Source organism: Bos javanicus, chromosome 9 (genome assembly GCF_032452875.1).
Source record: "Bos javanicus breed banteng chromosome 9, ARS-OSU_banteng_1.0, whole genome shotgun sequence".
Taxonomy (NCBI): domain Eukaryota; kingdom Metazoa; phylum Chordata; class Mammalia; order Artiodactyla; family Bovidae; genus Bos; species Bos javanicus.
In genome coordinates this window covers 40,715,381-40,731,547 of record NC_083876.1, presented here as the reverse complement: position 1 = coordinate 40,731,547, position 16,167 = coordinate 40,715,381, and the positions used below count along the sequence as shown (strand labels likewise).

Here is a 16,167-nt window from a genome sequence, read left to right as displayed (position 1 = left end):
AAACCTTAAAATTCAGGATTTAATTCAAAGGGACAGAATGTGTATTTGGGACACAGAAGAGAGACTTGATTTATAAAGCTTTCCTTTTCTCACTTCCCTTTGACAGCTGGTCAAATAACCCAGAATCTTCCAGAAGAGATTTTTATTGCTGAGCCCGGCTCTCATGCTAGAGACGGGTAACAGGTGCTCCAGAAGCCACTAGCTAACACGTGGGTACCAAGCGCTCACAATGCAGCTAGTGTGACTGAGGAACTAGGTTTTATTTTTAATTAATTCTAATACAAATTTTAAAACACACTTGTTTCAGTTATTGGGGAAAAACCTGTATCTGTAACCTAGATATGTGAACCTAGGTTTTCAACTTTAAACTGTATGAACCCTAAAAACGTAAGTGTGTCATGAACATTAGCATCCAAACTCAGTGTGCAGTCCCCATGGAAAATACACCAGATTTTGAAGAATTTGTCAAGTATGATTATAGTTTAATATTTCATATTGACATGCTGCAACACTTGGCACATGTTAGATTAAATAAGTGATTTTATTAAAATTAATCTCATCTTTCATGTTTTTAATGTGGCTACTAGAAAATTTTAAATTATGCATGTGGCTCACGCTACGTTTCTCTTAGAGGCAGACTGTCATAAAGCTAGTTAAACTTCACTCGGAAATAGTCACATGATCATGATCATACTTCCTGAATAATTAATTAATAATTATCCAGCTACCCAGAATGAGTAGTTAGGCATTTATCTGCTTTAATATTACATATCTCCAGGAGAAAAAGATGTGGGCCAGTAGGCTTTGAAAAGCTGGTAAAAAAAATACATTTTAACAATAAGGTTAAGGTAAATAGTTTAAATGACTAAGTCAAGAATCTGAAATGGTCTTTAGGACATCACTGTATTTATAAAAATTGTCTCCAGTCAGGCCTGATTTAGCATACTTTGGCTGATACATATAAGATAAATCATTTAAGAATTTTTGAATTATATACAATAAAACAACTATAGTTTGGTAGATATGTTAGAAAAAGACTTTCATCCTCTCTCAACCTGAACAATTCTAAATTTTCTCCAAAAACTTATTTGACTCGGGTAGAAATCAAAGATTTCTAAAACAAAGAAGTGACTGATGTGAAGATCCTGTTAATTTTAGTGGCGATTACTGCTACTCTCAATCAACATTGTTAATTTACATACACTAGTGCCCACCTTCTTTTCTCAATAACCCTCTACCAGTTTACTTGAGAGAAAGTGGTCAAAGTATTCAATAAAATAGGCTGGGCTGGAAAACTTAACAAAAACATAATTTAACCTTCTGACAATTATTTGAAATCACACTATTATAGATAATGCTGGCTTACTAAGACGCTGAGGCTCAAAAGTATTTTTAAAATTAGGAAAATTTACTTTTAAAAATTATGTGTCTATTTAGTGAGATTTAACCTACTTTGTGATAAAAATAGGTTATAATAAGTTCCTATCAAAAAACTTACCAGACACAATACACAGATCAACATTTCTAGAGATCAATTAGAATCCAGTATATTTAACACAAATTACACTGAATTTTGCACTCCAGGATAATTAATAAAGAATTTACCTTCATCATGGAGATTAATATCAACGCTGACAGAAAGTTCAGAATTTGGGGTGAACATCTTGTCCAATTTCATACCTTAATTACACTTTAAAATTTCCAACAACCTGCTTTTAAAAACCATGTCAATCTATGCTTTTCAGAAAAGCTCAATTCAGAATTTAAAAAATGGTCCTATCTTTCTGGCTTTCCTCTCTTGTAAATTTCAAGTTAAAACAGACACTTAGTTTCTATGTCTTTGAATATATCTTAAACATGATGTGATGAGCCCACTGTACACGCAAAGATTAAATTTTGAGAAGTTACTCTACCTTAAGGGATTGGAAGTTACTAAAAGGACAGAGTCTCCAAAGTCATAATCTGTTACATTCAGCCCCAACTTGTAGTAGCAACTGTGTTGCCTAAGACAAATACGGAAGGGGAACCAACCATTTTACCCAATTCAACATATGACTTCATTTGTTCTAAAAAATCAAAAATATAACTAGAAAGATCAGCAAGACCGTATCTATGGCTGTGAATATTTAATACTCACTTAGAAAAAGTCTAACACAATGCCCTCAAAGAAAAGTTACCCAAGTCTTTAAGAGATGTAGTAAATGAAAACCACTCATCAATATCGAAATGTTAAGTCCAAATCAACATTAGATATAAAACATGATACACACATCCTGCTCCTCAGATGGAAAGCATTAAGCTATTGGCTAGCTTAGCAAGCTACCACTTCTCTGTAAGAATCCATAAGTGAGTGTTGCAGAAAGCCTAACTTCAAGCACACAGTCCGGTCACAGTGGGCTGACGGAGAAGAGACCGACAGAGCAGCCAAGCCTGTGAACAGGTCAGCTCTGCTCCTGGCTCAGCGACGTGGGCTGGGGCACGTGGTGGGTGGCTGGCGGCGGAGCTGGCTCCTGCGTCAGCTGCAGGTGCTGAGCCGGATCTGAAGCGCTCGCTAAATGAAGCTCCCCTGTTTGCTCCTGATGGGCGTGCAGATGTTCCAAAGTCTCCTTGGAGAGTGTGATGACGTGCACCGGCTCAGTCTGTGAGGGCTCCATCTGGCTTTCAATCATATTGAGGCTCTGGATGTGTTCTGTTTGCTCCTGTTGAGCTGAAAGAATTAAGTTCTGCAGTTGCTCTGGCTGCTGCGTGAGTAGGGTGAGGTTTGCAGTCTGGTCTGCTGTCATGTTCTGGGAACTCTCTGCAGTGACGATGCTGATTCCTTGGCTAGGACCTGGCATGAAATTGATGTTATGTACGGAATCGGTTACGAGAAGCTGAATTTCCTGCTCTCCGGAGGTAGAGAGTTGATAGGGCTGTAGCTGAAGAATATTCCTGACCTCTTCGCCATTATTATTGCCAGAAATACTGCTGGCATCGGACGCGTGTTTCTCTTTGCTGTGGATTTTCAAGTGAGCCTTCAAGTTGTCTAAGCGAGCAAACTGTAAGTTACACTCAGGGCAGGTGAAAGGCTTTTTGCCTGTGTGTAGAATGCAGTGTCTCCTCTTGGCACTCGAGTCAGAGAAGGATTTGCCACACACGGCACAGGAATATGGCTTTTCTCCTCTGCAAGAAAATATACATTTTATTTTTAAAACAGAAAGATTTCACTACTTCCTGACTATTTAGGGAGAAGCAGTCCAGAGGAGAGGAAAATTAACCTGACTTGGAGACTTAAGTCATGGGTTCTCTTACTAACTTAAGGACTTGGAACAAGTATCACACCTGCCAAGGGCTTCAGTTTCTAATCTTAAGGAAAAAAAAAAAATGGGGGAGGGGAAGGATGTCTAAGGATGGGGCTGTGGGGCTGAGTCAGATGTGATAAAATTTTATGGTCACAGTGTGTACTTCAGATAAGAAGGTAAATATTAATATATGTCACAAAAGTTCTTTTTTTTGTTTTTAATTCTCACAGCCAATTTTTAGATTCTAGATGCCAAACAAGTACATATATGATTGATTTCAATATTAAAAATATGCTGCTACTGCTGCTAAGTCGCTTCAGTCGTGTCAGACTCTGTGTGACCCCACAGACGGCAGCCCACCAGGCTCCCCCGTCCCTGGGATTCTCCAGGCAAGAACACTGGAGTGGGTTGCCATTTCCTTCTCCAATGCAGGAAAGTGAAAAGTGAAAGTGAAGCCGCTCAGTCGTGTCTGACTCTTAGTGACCCCATGGACTGCAGCCTACCAGGCTCCTCCGTCCATGGGATTTTCCAGGCAAGAGTACTGGAGTGGGATGCCATTGCCTTCTCCATAAAAATATGAGTAGTGCCTAAATATTTGTGTTAGAGGAACTACTAAATCAATTCTGGAAACAAGTTGCGTGAACAACAACAAAAAAATTTATTCAGAAAATATTAAGTTAAATTTAATTTAGTTTTAGGGGCTTCTTTGGTGGTCCAGTGGTTAACAATTCACCTTGCAATGCAGGGGACATGGGTTCGATCCCTGGTCCGTGAAGATCCCTCAAGCCTCAGAGCAACCAAACCCCTGCTGCTAGAGAGTAGCTCCTGCTCACCAAAACTAGAGAAAAGCCCTCACACAGCAACAAAGATCCAACACAGCCAAAAATAAATAAATATATATATTTTTAAATTTAGTTTTGATTGAAGATTTAAGTTTTGGATCATCCCCCAAGGCCAAAATCAAAATTCAACAAATGACACCAGTAACTCAAACTTTTGCTGGTCAGAATCAGTTTTTCTAATTTTGCCTGCATGAGGAATTTCTTAAAGCAAAATAACAAGCTTCCCAGGAATTTCTCCTAGGGTAATAATTTGGGGGAAAGCACTATACAGGCTGGGACTTCCCTATAGCTCAGATGGTAAAGAACCAGCCCGCAATGCAGGAGACCCAGGTTCGATCCTTGGGTCAGGAAGATCCCCTGGAGACGGAAATGGCAACCCACTCCAGTATTCTTGCCTGGAGAATCCCATGGACAGAGGAGCCTGGTGATCTATAGTCCACGGGAGGTCACAAAGAGTCAGACATGACTGAGTGACTAACACACACACCAAGTAAGTAATGGATGTCACCCTGCTGAACGCCAGGGCTGGACGAGAACTCCACGGGAGAAAAGTATGAGGGAAACTTTACCGATGGATCCTGATGTGGGTCTGAAGAGAACTCTTTGCTGTGAAAGATTTGCCACAGATTTCACACGTAAATGGCTTCTCACCTAAAAAAAACGGGAAAACGTTTGTTTTATCCTAGATAAAACAAAAAGCGAAAATCACTCCCACAGTTTCACAATATAAAAAAGAACAAAGGCAATACCACTTGAACCCTCAATAAGCGTGAGTGACTAAATGCAGCACTTAGTAAGCACCTACTGTGTACCTGAGCACTGTGTCCTAAGTGTCAGGAGGACACAGAGAAACAGTGAGGTGTGGTTCTTTCCCTCAAACATGTAAACACCGAAGCAAGGAGGAGAGCAATTCTGTGGAGGAAACATTTGCTCCTGTATAGTCCACCCTTGAGTAACTTACGGAAAAACCCAAATGGACTTTTTTGGCCAACCCAATTTTCTGTGGCATGAAGTGAGGTTTCATTTATGAATAGTGCTCAGTAAGTACGTCTCATCTTGCTAACCTACACAGATGTGATTTCCCCACAGAATAGTGCGACACAGGATAGTGGGCTTTCAAAGTAGTCTACTTATAAAGTTCCCACACAATCCACAATACGCACAGCCTGAGGAAGCGATTCTGAATATTTCATTTCTTGCTCTCCTGAAAACACGAAATACACTGGAAAGAAAGGGTGAGATGGACTTTTACCCGTGTGTGTTCGCAGATGTTTCTTTAGCTGAGACACATCCATGAATTTGCGGTGGCAGTCATTGCATTCCGGTAATGAGTGGCCTTGTCGCAACAATAAAAAAAGTGTCAGTGCATATATGCTGTCCCTGCATTTCTTCAGTGATTTGTGTTAAAGCACTTCCCTGAAAAATAATCACTTTAAATATGGTACTTTAATACAACAACAATTTTTAAATTAATTTTGGTAACAGTTAATATTTTCCTATGCATCTCAACTCACTGCTTCCCAAATAAAGGTGGGACCCTTCCCATCTCTCTAAGTGTAAATCTCCTTTTCCCCTCAAAGCACTGGTGCAACTATGGCCAACTGATCTCAAATGATGCTCCCAATCTCCTCTTCATTTTTCATCAGCTGGCAGGAAGGAAAAAAAAGGACAATGGGTGGGGCCAGGCTGGAGAAAGCCTGGACTGACAGCTACGGGGTGGTGACACCTCTGTCCAGACACAACTAACAACCAATCGACTGGTGCCCTCTTAGCCAAGTGGCACCCTGAATGGCACCAATTCTATAGGGTTTCTGTGTGTGGCACAGAAACTGTAATATAAAAATTCAATATAAATTGCAAGGTGGTAAGAGTAACCCAAGGACATCTAATTTAGACTGCTTCCCTAAAAACTCACTTATCTTTTACAACATGAACCTACTGATTCAGAAACAATTTGTATTTGCATTTCTCCCCCACCAATCCAAATTTTCTCTCACTTTATTGTACCTGTATGAACTCGATAATGGCTCTTTAGTTGTCTTTTCTGGCTGAAATATTTTCCACACTGATCACAGGTAAAAGACTTCTGTCCTGCCAAATAAAAAACAAAACAGCAAAAAACTGTAACGAACTAGAATGCTCACTAATGAAGCAATTAAGTATCACAGTGGGCCCAGGTCTACAAATAACACAAGTGACTTGTCTACAAACCCAAATGTCTTCAGAGTCATCAATGTGCAAAGGCATGTAAGGCAATAGGGAGTGGTGGAGACTAGGGCAGCGCTAAAGAATTCAAGTTCCCCCCAACATTGTCCAGAGTAAAATAATTCTGAAGCCTGGTGCTTAAACACATCCTGAGTATACATTCAACTTTCAGTAGCCAGTTTAAAAATGCTATTTTAAGGCTCAAGGCTGGGCAGAACTGTTAACTACACTCTGAGAGATACACAATTCTGTCTTTAAATGAAACCACATGGGGAATGACCTGAGACTGAGAAAAGCCCATTTAAATGAGCACAGTAATGCCCACCCCGGGAGTGAGCACCCGGCGGCACCAGGCTCCCAAGTGCGGGCCGTACCTGAGTGCAGGCTCATGTGCTCCAGCAGCGAGTGCTTGGTGGTGAGAGCCTTGCTGCATACCGTGCAGGTGTACGGCCGCTCGCCTGTGTGCATCCGGGTGTGGACCTGCAGGGAGTGCTTCTGGGCAAAGCCTTTTCCACACTCATTACATTTGAAAGGTCGTTCCCCTGGAAGAAGAGCCCCAGGAACATGGTGTGAGCAAGAATCTGCACATCTCTTTGTTCCCTCCCAAATGAAAATCACAATTAGCAGGAGAGACAACATCAGCAATAACATTTTACAAGTGGGAGCAGACAAGTGTGATGCCAGCGGCGAGGAGCACTGATACACAACCTAACTGAAGACAGAGCCTTCACGAGGTCAGGAACTGTTGGCATCTGTTCTCTCTGAAAATGGGGGTGAGGAAGAAATAAATGACAGTCTGTTTCAAAGGTAGTTTGGCCCCCCCCAACCCCCACCCCCACACACAGATCCAGTCTCCATGCAACCAGGAGACTGGCCTTCTCCCCAGTGGAAGATGGAGACTGTTCTTGAAGCAGCTAAATCAGATAAAGGATCTCCAGACTAGGGGTCTCTGGGTTAGAGGTCACCCGGCGCAGTGGAATAGGACTACCATGGGGACAGCAAGTCAGAGTTTACACCTGGGATGATGAGACTACCCCGAAAACGTCTGCCTCCTCCTGCACCGGACACTGGCAGCCAGGCCTACGGCTCCAGGTGGGCGCTGGAGCATCTTTTCCTGGAATACAAAAGGCCCGCAGTAAAAGAACTGAGGACCTGATGCCACGTATCAGCCAGGATGTCTACAGGCCCTCTCCACATCTGCAGAGCTGCAAGTAGCTATGAGCAAACCATTCTTGCATATAATTAAATGTGAGTTAAAAAAAAACCCACCAGACACAGTAGAAATAGATAACAAAACAGAGAAGAGAAAAAGCAACCTGCAGAAAACAGACACTTCCCAGAGTGAAGAAAACATTAAAAAATAACAAATAAGTAAAAGTTATTAAGAGGCTCATAAAAGCAAGACGTTATACTGTGAAACAAAAAGAAGATTCTACTTAAACAAAAAAAGAATTTCGAAAAGAGTTCCCAGAAGTAAAAAAAAAAAAAAAGTAGAAAAATAAAAGTTGAAAGATAAAGTAGAAATGTCCCAGAAAGTAGAGCAAAAAGTAATGGAAAATAGGAGAGAAAAGATAAAGTTAGAGGATGAGTCCAGGGGATTCAACATCCAAATAGGAGGAGTTCCAGAAAGAGAGAGCAGGGATTACTATGAAATCATTCAGGAAATGTTTCTGGAACTAAAAGGTAAGTTTCCATACTGTATGGATCTACTGGTATCCACTCAAATGGAAGAAGAGCCCCGCACTAAAGTGATTCAATGTACAACTCCAGGACACCTTGAGGGAAAGGGAAGAGCCTACACGTTGTTTTCCGTAAAATCTTATAGAACTATTTAACTTTTTAGCCTCTGTCACAAACAAGCAAATATGTCTTAAGTGTCTATTTTGTTCAAAGAACCAACTTCAGGGTTCTCAGGCTCTCTGTGCTTAAAATCTCCAGGGAGCTTTTAAAAACACCACTGCTCAATAAAACCAGAAGCTCTGGGGCTGGGACCCAGGCCCTGGTAGTGTAAGAAGCTCCCTGGGAGACTATCGGTCTGTCCGAGGGGCCCCTCGCCTGTCTTTCCCTAGGCCCGTCGGGGAGGGTGAGGAAGGCAGGGGTTGGGTGTGGCCTGTGGCCCTGACCTTTGGTCTCCTGTCCCCCCGCCTCCGGGCATCTGTGGGGCCAGGTTGAGAACCACAGTGCTGGAGCTGCTGGGTCTTAAGGCAGCAGGTTGCTTGATGACAAGAAGTCTTAAGTACCAGACTCTATACTTAACGCTTACAACTAGGCAGAAGGGTATATAACTACTGCCTGATCCAAAGCAGACTGAGGTAGGTACATAAGAGACAGCTCAAAGGAGGACGGGATTTCTGCCTAGGGCTGCACTGTCCAACACAGTGGCTATTTAGTTAAAATATTCAGATCCTTAGTCACAGTCCCACATGTCAAGCACTCAAAATACATCTGTGGCTAGAGGTCACCAAAAAGAACAGCACAGATACAGAACATTTCCATCCTCACAAAAGGGTTTATTGGCCAGCCTTGGGCTAGAAGGATCAAAAAGCAAACATTTACAGACAGATGGCTGAGTGAGAGAACTGTCCAGACATATCCAAGCAAAAATACAACTATGGTCAAGATGAGGAAGCTTCAAGAATCATAAAGCAGATTAATTTTGGCTAGAGCTCGATTCCTGAACATTCAAGCCTTGAAGCAACAACTTCAGGTAAGAAGAGAGGTTCTGGAATCAGGTTCCTTGTGTTCACATCCCACCTCTGTCACTACATGGATGCCCTGGGCAAGTACTTTAAGGTTTCTACAACCTAGTCTCTTTAACTGTACAATTGGGATAACATTTCGTATTTCACCAGACAGTTTGGAGAATTCAATGCAGTAACACATACTTTGTTACAATGCCCATCATATAGATGTTGCACAATAAATGAAAGCTGTTATTACTGTTACTTTTCCAAAACACATTCCAATAAGCTGCAAAAGCATAATTACCTGTGTGGCTTCTCTGGTGGATTGCTAAAAAGTGATTGTACTTAAATACTTTGCCACAGTCTTTACAACGGGCCTCAGGCCCACCGGGGCGCTTTCTCCGTCCACAGACCCTCTTGGCTGAACCCTGGTCATCTTCATCCCCTACAAGTTTGTAATCTTTCAGTTTGACAGACCTCCGAATCCTCCGCTTGCTGCAACGACTCTGGCTGTCCTGCCCAGAGTCCTGGGTCTTGGGATCACAGTTCTCATCTTTCTCAACTGGCATCTCCTCCCCTCTAGCTAGCTCACAAGTCGGCTCAGATTCTTCCAGTTCTTTTGCTGTAATCTGTTCATTCAGTACACCACTGTCTCCCTCTTTAACTACAAAGTTTTGCCTGTTTTGGACAGAATTGTTCACTCTCAGCTGTATTTCTTCCTCTGCAGCCAGTTCTGACTTCCCTTCCTGTAAACTGTTGACTTTCCTTGGTCTTCCCCGTTTTCGCTTTGGATGATCACTTTTCTTATTAGAAATAACAACCAATGGAGCACCAGCTGTGTTCAAAGTCGGTGGCTTTGGGGAACTATGATTATTTTGAAAGTCCGTGTAAGCCTTTACCAGGTCATAGACTTTTAAGAACTGGGCAGTAGCCAGGATCTGTTCTGTACTTTTCTCACTGGCCTGGAGACAACCAGTGTAGATAAATTCTAGCAGGATACCAAATGTGTCCGCAACCATGCCTTCTAGCATATAAATGGACTGGCCGATCTCCCCCTCTTCAGCAAACATCATTGAGAAGTATTCACTACTGGCAGCAAGCAAGGCTTTGTGGGCCCGGAAATGCACATTCTCCACGATTAAAGTAATGTCACAGAGAAAGCCTTTCTTCCTCTGATCCTCAAAACTGGCCAGGACAGTGTCACTGTGTGTGTCTGAGTGTACAACCAGCTGCCCAGAAGGCTCTGATGATGTTTCTGCCATTTTCTTTAGAAGCTCAAGAAGGATTAAGCCTGAAATAAGAAAGTAATGTTTAAAAAGAAGACATTCTCTAGCAAAATTAACCCCAGCCCAAAGGAACTATTCACTTTTGTTAGCTTTTTTTTTTTTTTTTTACCATTTTTAAAAGATCATGTAAAAACTTATAGTTTGGGGTTCTTATTCCTATTGTACCATTATCCAGCTGGGGTGCACTTCCGACGTCCACGTGACCTCTCAGGGTCTGTTTTCTGCTCTGTAAAATGAAGGAATTGGGATCAACTATCTCTAAAGTCCTTCACTGCGCTAACTTTCCACAGTTGCACAAACACGAGAATAAAAACTACGGTGTCTCGATTTCATATAATAGGAGCCATTTTGTCTGTGAAACAAAAATGGAAAGGGAGAAGAAAACGTACAGGTACGATGTAAATTTGGAGGTGGTTGCAATGGACAATAACGTAAGGCCCATTGGCCCTCGCTTTGGAAAGGCGGCACAGATCGCCCAGCCTGGCGCCCGACCGCGCGCGGCGCAAGGGGCCGGGCTGGCGATTCTCCGGAGCCCACCCAGCGGGGAGCCGGCCGTAAGGGAGGCCCCCTACCTCCAAGCCTGGACCCCTGGGGACCGACCGGGGAGCGGCCGGCTGGAGAGGAGTCGATACGCGCACGGGTGCAGCGCCCGCCGACAGAGGGCTGGTGGCGAACATACCTCTCTGGACGCCCGGAAGGGTCCGGATCGCCGCCCGCCCCCCTGGCTGCCTGGCGGGCGCGCCAGCGCCGGGCCCGCCCAGGCTCCCAGTTCCGCCCGGCCAGCCGCTGGCGTCCCTGCGCCGCCGCCGTAGTCCCAGCCAATCCGGAAGCTCCTGCGCGGGATCCGGCTGCGCGCACGCCAGACCACGTGATCCAAGGAGGTGTCAGGGGGCGGGGCGGGGCGGCGCCTGCGATCCCTGGAGGCTCTGCAGGGACAGTCCCGGCAGGGCGTGTGTCTGGTGTGAGTGGTGAGTGGCGATCAACGGGCGGTAATGGTGTCGTCACTTTTTGCCGTTAGGGGAGTTTTATATCCTGTTAGCCTGGTAGGCTGCAGTCCATGGGGTCGCTGAGTCGGACTGGACTGAGCGAGTTCACTTTCACTTTTCATGCACTGGAGAAGGAAATGGCAGCCTACTCCAGTGTTCTTGCCTGGAGAATCCCAGGGATGGGGGATCCTGGTGGGCTGCGGTCTATGGGGTCGCACAGAGTCGGACACGACTGCAGCGACTTGGCAGCAGCAGCAGCTGCTGCTCACTGACACCTTCATCAGTTTTGTCTTTTCCGCTTTTTGAATGCTGAAGCTGGCTTTCAGGTATGAGGAATGAATGAAAACGCCTTTACATTCACCGTTATCACCGAGATCATCAGCACCAACATCCAATACCTTAGTCCAAGGGAATGAAGAGAACGCTGCAGTCAAACAGATCTGGGTGCTGAGTGATCTTGATCAAGTTATTTGTACTTATCCTCTCAACCTTCTTTGAGTGAGTGAGTGAGTGAAGTCGCTCAGTCGTGTCCGACTCTTTGCGACCCCGTGGACTGTAGCCCACCAGGCTCCTCCGTCCATGGGATTCTCCAGGCAAGAGTACTAGAGTGGGTTGCCATTTCCTTCTCCAGGGGATCTTCCCAACCCAGGGATCGAACCCAGGTCTCCCACATTGCAGTCGAAGCTGACACCAGTGCCAACACTGGGTGGCTGTGGGGTAAACAAGATTAAATATGTGAGGGGCCTATTGGTTTAATTCATGTCTGCTGTCATTTACATGATTGTTATTATTCAGACTTTCAACATCTTTTTTCAGTAGACTATTAAAGGTTTCTAAGTAGCCTTAGTTACAGTGTTATTCCTGCTAATACACAGGAATACAGGAGATCTTCCCAAATGCAAATCACATCCAGAGACTGGAGTCACTCCCTTGCATAGAATCCACTGTGGCTCCCATGTACCCTTAGGAGAAAGGCCCAGCTTCTGGATATGGCTACAAGCACCACTCAGATTCAGTCCCCTCCTACTCAACTATTTCAGCATTTTCTCTCAATTTATGCTTCACTAACACCTAACTTTTTAATTGAGGACACCCAACACACCCTCCCAGATCCCAGCATGCCATCTCTAGTCTGAGATTTTGAGAAAGCAGGTGTAATTACCTCCTGGCTCTTTAAACATTTTTTTTTTACTAGTTTTTATTAAAATTATCTCCTTCTTTGAAGTTTCCCTCTGTCCTTAATTGCCTCTAAACCCCAGGGTTTGTGGAGTCCAACGGGGAATCTTTTTACTATCTCTAGAGTTTTGCCTTTTTCAGAACATATAGCTGGAATCACATGGTATGTAGCCTTTTCACATTAGCTTCTTTTTAAAATTTATTTATTTATTTGGCTGTTCTGGGTCTTCATTGCTGTACTGGGGCTTTCTCTAGTTGCAGTGAGTGGGGGCTACTCTTCTCTCTTTGTTCTGCTGGCTTATCTTGTTGCAGAGCATGGGCTCTAGAGCACAGGCTCAGTAGTGTGGCACACAGGCTTTACTCCAGCACTTTGCTCCAGAATCTTCCCACACCAGTGATTGAACCTGTGTCCCCTGCATTGGCAGGCAGATTCTTAGCCACTGAAACACAGAGGGAAGTCCCTGACTCTTGGTTAGAATCTCAATTTTTTTTTTTTTTTAAATCTCAATTTTGAAAGGTCCATTTAATTCAGATGTTACCCTTCTAATAATTATTTCAGAACCATCCATAGTTAAGAGCCCTCCAGCTTTGTAGATAAACCTTTACTCAGACTTTCATTTGTAAAAGCAAAACAAACCAAAAAGATAAAACAAAAAATCACCCACAGTGAGACTGAGGCATACATATATAAAATATATCTTATTCTTTCCCTATTCTTGAACTGCTCCTTAACCAATGAATTTATGAAAACTTTCAATAAATGCACTGAGAATAAAATGAAATATATGAAACTTAAAATATTTTTTAAAAACATATTTACTATTATGAGTTTTGGAAAATTTAAAACAACAGCTCACAACACATCCAGAAATGAATTCTAGGCAGCTTAGAGAATTAAATATAAACATATACACCAACAGTAGAAGAAAACAGAATATTTAATCCCTGAAGATGGAATAACTTCCAGAGTTTAGAAAAGGATTCAATATCATACAATATAGATGAACAGCTTTCATACCTTAAAAATCGGACTTATTTACTGCAGATACATTGGTGTGTATTTTACATAAAGAATTTTTATAAAAGAACTGAAAAACAGCCAATGAGTTAAAGTGCAAAAGGCATGAAAAAAAATTCACAGAAGTACAACTGGTGACCAACATATATAATAATGTTCAATATCACTGTTAATTCAAGTTAAAGTAACAAGGTTCTGCTTTCTTCCCATTTATTATTATGGGTCACAATTTCTATTACTAAGCTGCCTTCCAAATAACAATTCACAATGTTTCTAGGAGTATTTCCAAGAGCATCACTTTGGAGAAGAAAATGGCCACCCACTCCAGTGTTCTTGCCTGGAGAATCCCATGGATGGAAAAGCCTAGTAGGCTGCAGTCCATGGGGTTGCACAGAGTCGGACACGACTGAAGCGACTTGGCAGCAGGCAGCTTTATATTTTTAGTTTTTTAAAGTCATTCCCTTTCACCCTGTACTTTTGTTTCTTAGAAATTTTTTTAGACTAATAATCCCAAATATGGTGAAAAAAAGTTCATCACAGCTTTTAAAAATACAGTAAAACAGTACATGGTCCAGCAATCAGTTTAGTTCAGTTGCTCAGTTGTGTCTGACTCTTTGCAACCCCATGAATCGCAGCACACCAGGCCTCCCTGTCCATCACCAACTCCCAGAGTTTACCCAAACTCATGTCCATCGAGTTGGTGATGCCATCCAGCCATCTCATCCTCTGTTGTCCCCTTCTCCTTCTGCCCCCAATCCCTCCCAGCATCAGGGTCTTTTCCAGTGAGTCAGTTCTTTGCATCACGTGGCCAAAGTATTGGAGCTTCATCTTCAGCATCAGTCCTTCCAATGAATATTCAGGACTGATTTCCTTTAGAATTGACTGGTTTGATCTACTTGCAGTCCATCTATGGGTATGTATCAGTTACTGTTCAAAGGCTTTTGGGGTTTATCCTAAGTTTGACAATAGGCATTTAGCTTTTGTTTAAAAATTGTTTTATTATGAAATATATAAAATAAATCTAAAACAGGCTTCTAGTTTTTAATTAATGTTGAAATTATAGATATCAAAGACAAGATGAGTGAATTTGAAGGGTATGATGCTAAATGAAAAAAGCCAGACAAAGACAAATACTGTATGGTATCACTTATATGTGGAATCTAAAAAAAAAAAGACTCATAGAAGCAGAGAGTAGAATGGTGGTTTCAAGGAGTCTAGGGAAGGGGCACATAAGGAGCTATTGATCAAAGGGTACAAACTTTCAGTTATAAGATGAGTAAATTCTGAGAATCTAATGTTTAACGTGGTAGATATAGCTAATAATACAGTAATAATAATAATACCTGAAATTTCCTAACAGACTGATTATTAAGTATTCTTATTACTCACATACACACAATCACAGAAACACACTGAAATAATGATGTGAGGTGGTGGGTGTGTTATTAATAATTAACCTGATTGTGGTAAATATTTCACAATATATAACTATATCAAAATCATGTGGTACAGTTTAAACATATAGAATTTCATTTGTCAATTCACCTTAGTAAAGCTGAAAAAAAGAGCTAAATCATTCACTTTAGAGATTAAGAAACAACAAAAACTCATAGAAACTGAGATTTACCTAAGGTTAAATAAGATAATGGTTGTATTTTTTAATTTTTTAAAAGAGCCAATCTTGCTATTTCACATTCTAGATTTGTTATACGCCTGCCAAAAAAATGATAATTTATTTTTAAAATCTCATCCAAATTCAATATAGTAATTTTCCTCTAGCATATATGTCTTGACAATGTCATATAAAAAGACTCTAGCATTCATCCTCAAGTATCCGGTGATTTCTAACTACAAAATAACGTATAAAATGTGTTTCCTTGAACACTTGAGAAAAAGAAAAGCAGCAGCCATTTAGTTGTCTCTAAATCTGTTTATTTTGTTGGGAAAGTGATAAAGTATTTTTAGGTTCACAAAGTTTACAAACAACTCTTTAAGTTAAAAGTGCAACCAATATTTCTATTTTATTTATAGCAATGTTAATTCTTTTCTTGAAGCTTTCTAACATTTACTGCATAAGTTTCTTTAACAGAGACAGACTTCTCTAATAAAAATATTAAAAAGGAAAATGAACAAAGGATTCATTAAGTCAAATACGTTACCTAAATATTCTAAATGAAATAATTTTTGTTGAAGCATCAAAGTTCAGGCAAACAGCAATAAGCTTTACAAGTATATGAGAACTTAGGCTTACAGAAGAGTACTCCTTCCTGGCTGGCAGAGCTCAGAATTCATTGGAAGTCTAGAAGCCAAGGCATATCACTCAGGAGGGAAAAGTACATCAGAGAGGCCCAGATTTTCAATCTACTTCCTTTTATCCCTTTCAGATAACTCTTAAGATTCTGGGTGCATTTAGGCAAACATTCTAACCATTGACTGGGTCTATATTTCTAAGAGAGAGAAAGGTCTGTAATTTATGATCAAAGTCAATGGCTCTAAACTGAGGTTCCTTGTATTTCTTGGTCATCTTGGCACTCAAGTATGTAATGAGTTCACATCTCTCCACAAACTGCTCCATCTTCTTCTTGTATTTTTTTCTTGTATATTCAGAACTATTGGGATTAAAGGCTGTAGAAAATTTTACAGGACTGTGAATGTTTTCTGTTAGGTTAGTGCATCATTAAAGAGAAGG

The 16,167-nt window shown here is 41.7% G+C and overlaps 2 protein-coding genes across 8 annotated transcripts in view; both read right to left on the bottom strand.

Moving 5' to 3' along the window:
• Nucleotides 1-522: 522 nt before the first annotated feature.
• Nucleotides 523-10,274, bottom strand: ZBTB24 (zinc finger and BTB domain containing 24). 4 transcript variants are annotated; one of them, XM_061427582.1, is made up of 6 exons: nt 9,317-10,274; nt 6,703-6,870; nt 6,131-6,214; nt 5,376-5,459; nt 4,693-4,774; nt 523-3,162 (listed from the first exon to the last, which is right to left on the bottom strand). In XM_061427582.1, the coding sequence occupies exons 1-6, from the start codon at nt 10,272-10,274 to the stop codon at nt 2,442-2,444; spliced, it is 2,097 nt and encodes a 698-aa protein (XP_061283566.1). In that variant the 3' UTR covers nt 523-2,441. The 4 variants fall into 4 exon arrangements, 2 of the variants coding, with proteins under 2 accessions (XP_061283566.1, XP_061283567.1); XR_009738473.1 differs by lacking the exons at nt 523-3,162; nt 4,693-4,774 and having other exon boundaries at nt 5,380-5,539; nt 6,131-6,209; XR_009738474.1 differs by lacking the exons at nt 523-3,162; nt 4,693-4,774 and having other exon boundaries at nt 5,380-5,459; nt 6,131-6,209.
• Nucleotides 10,275-15,480: 5,206 nt separating this feature from the next.
• AK9 (adenylate kinase 9) overlaps nt 15,481-16,167 on the bottom strand; it is a 116,588-nt gene continuing 115,901 nt past the window's right edge. For all 4 annotated transcript variants that reach the window (XM_061427577.1, XM_061427575.1, XM_061427578.1 and 1 more), the window contains one exon: nt 15,481-16,103. In XM_061427577.1, coding sequence (XP_061283561.1) covers nt 15,901-16,103 — 203 coding nt within the window. In that variant the 3' untranslated portion in view covers nt 15,481-15,900. The remainder of the gene's footprint in view (nt 16,104-16,167) is intronic.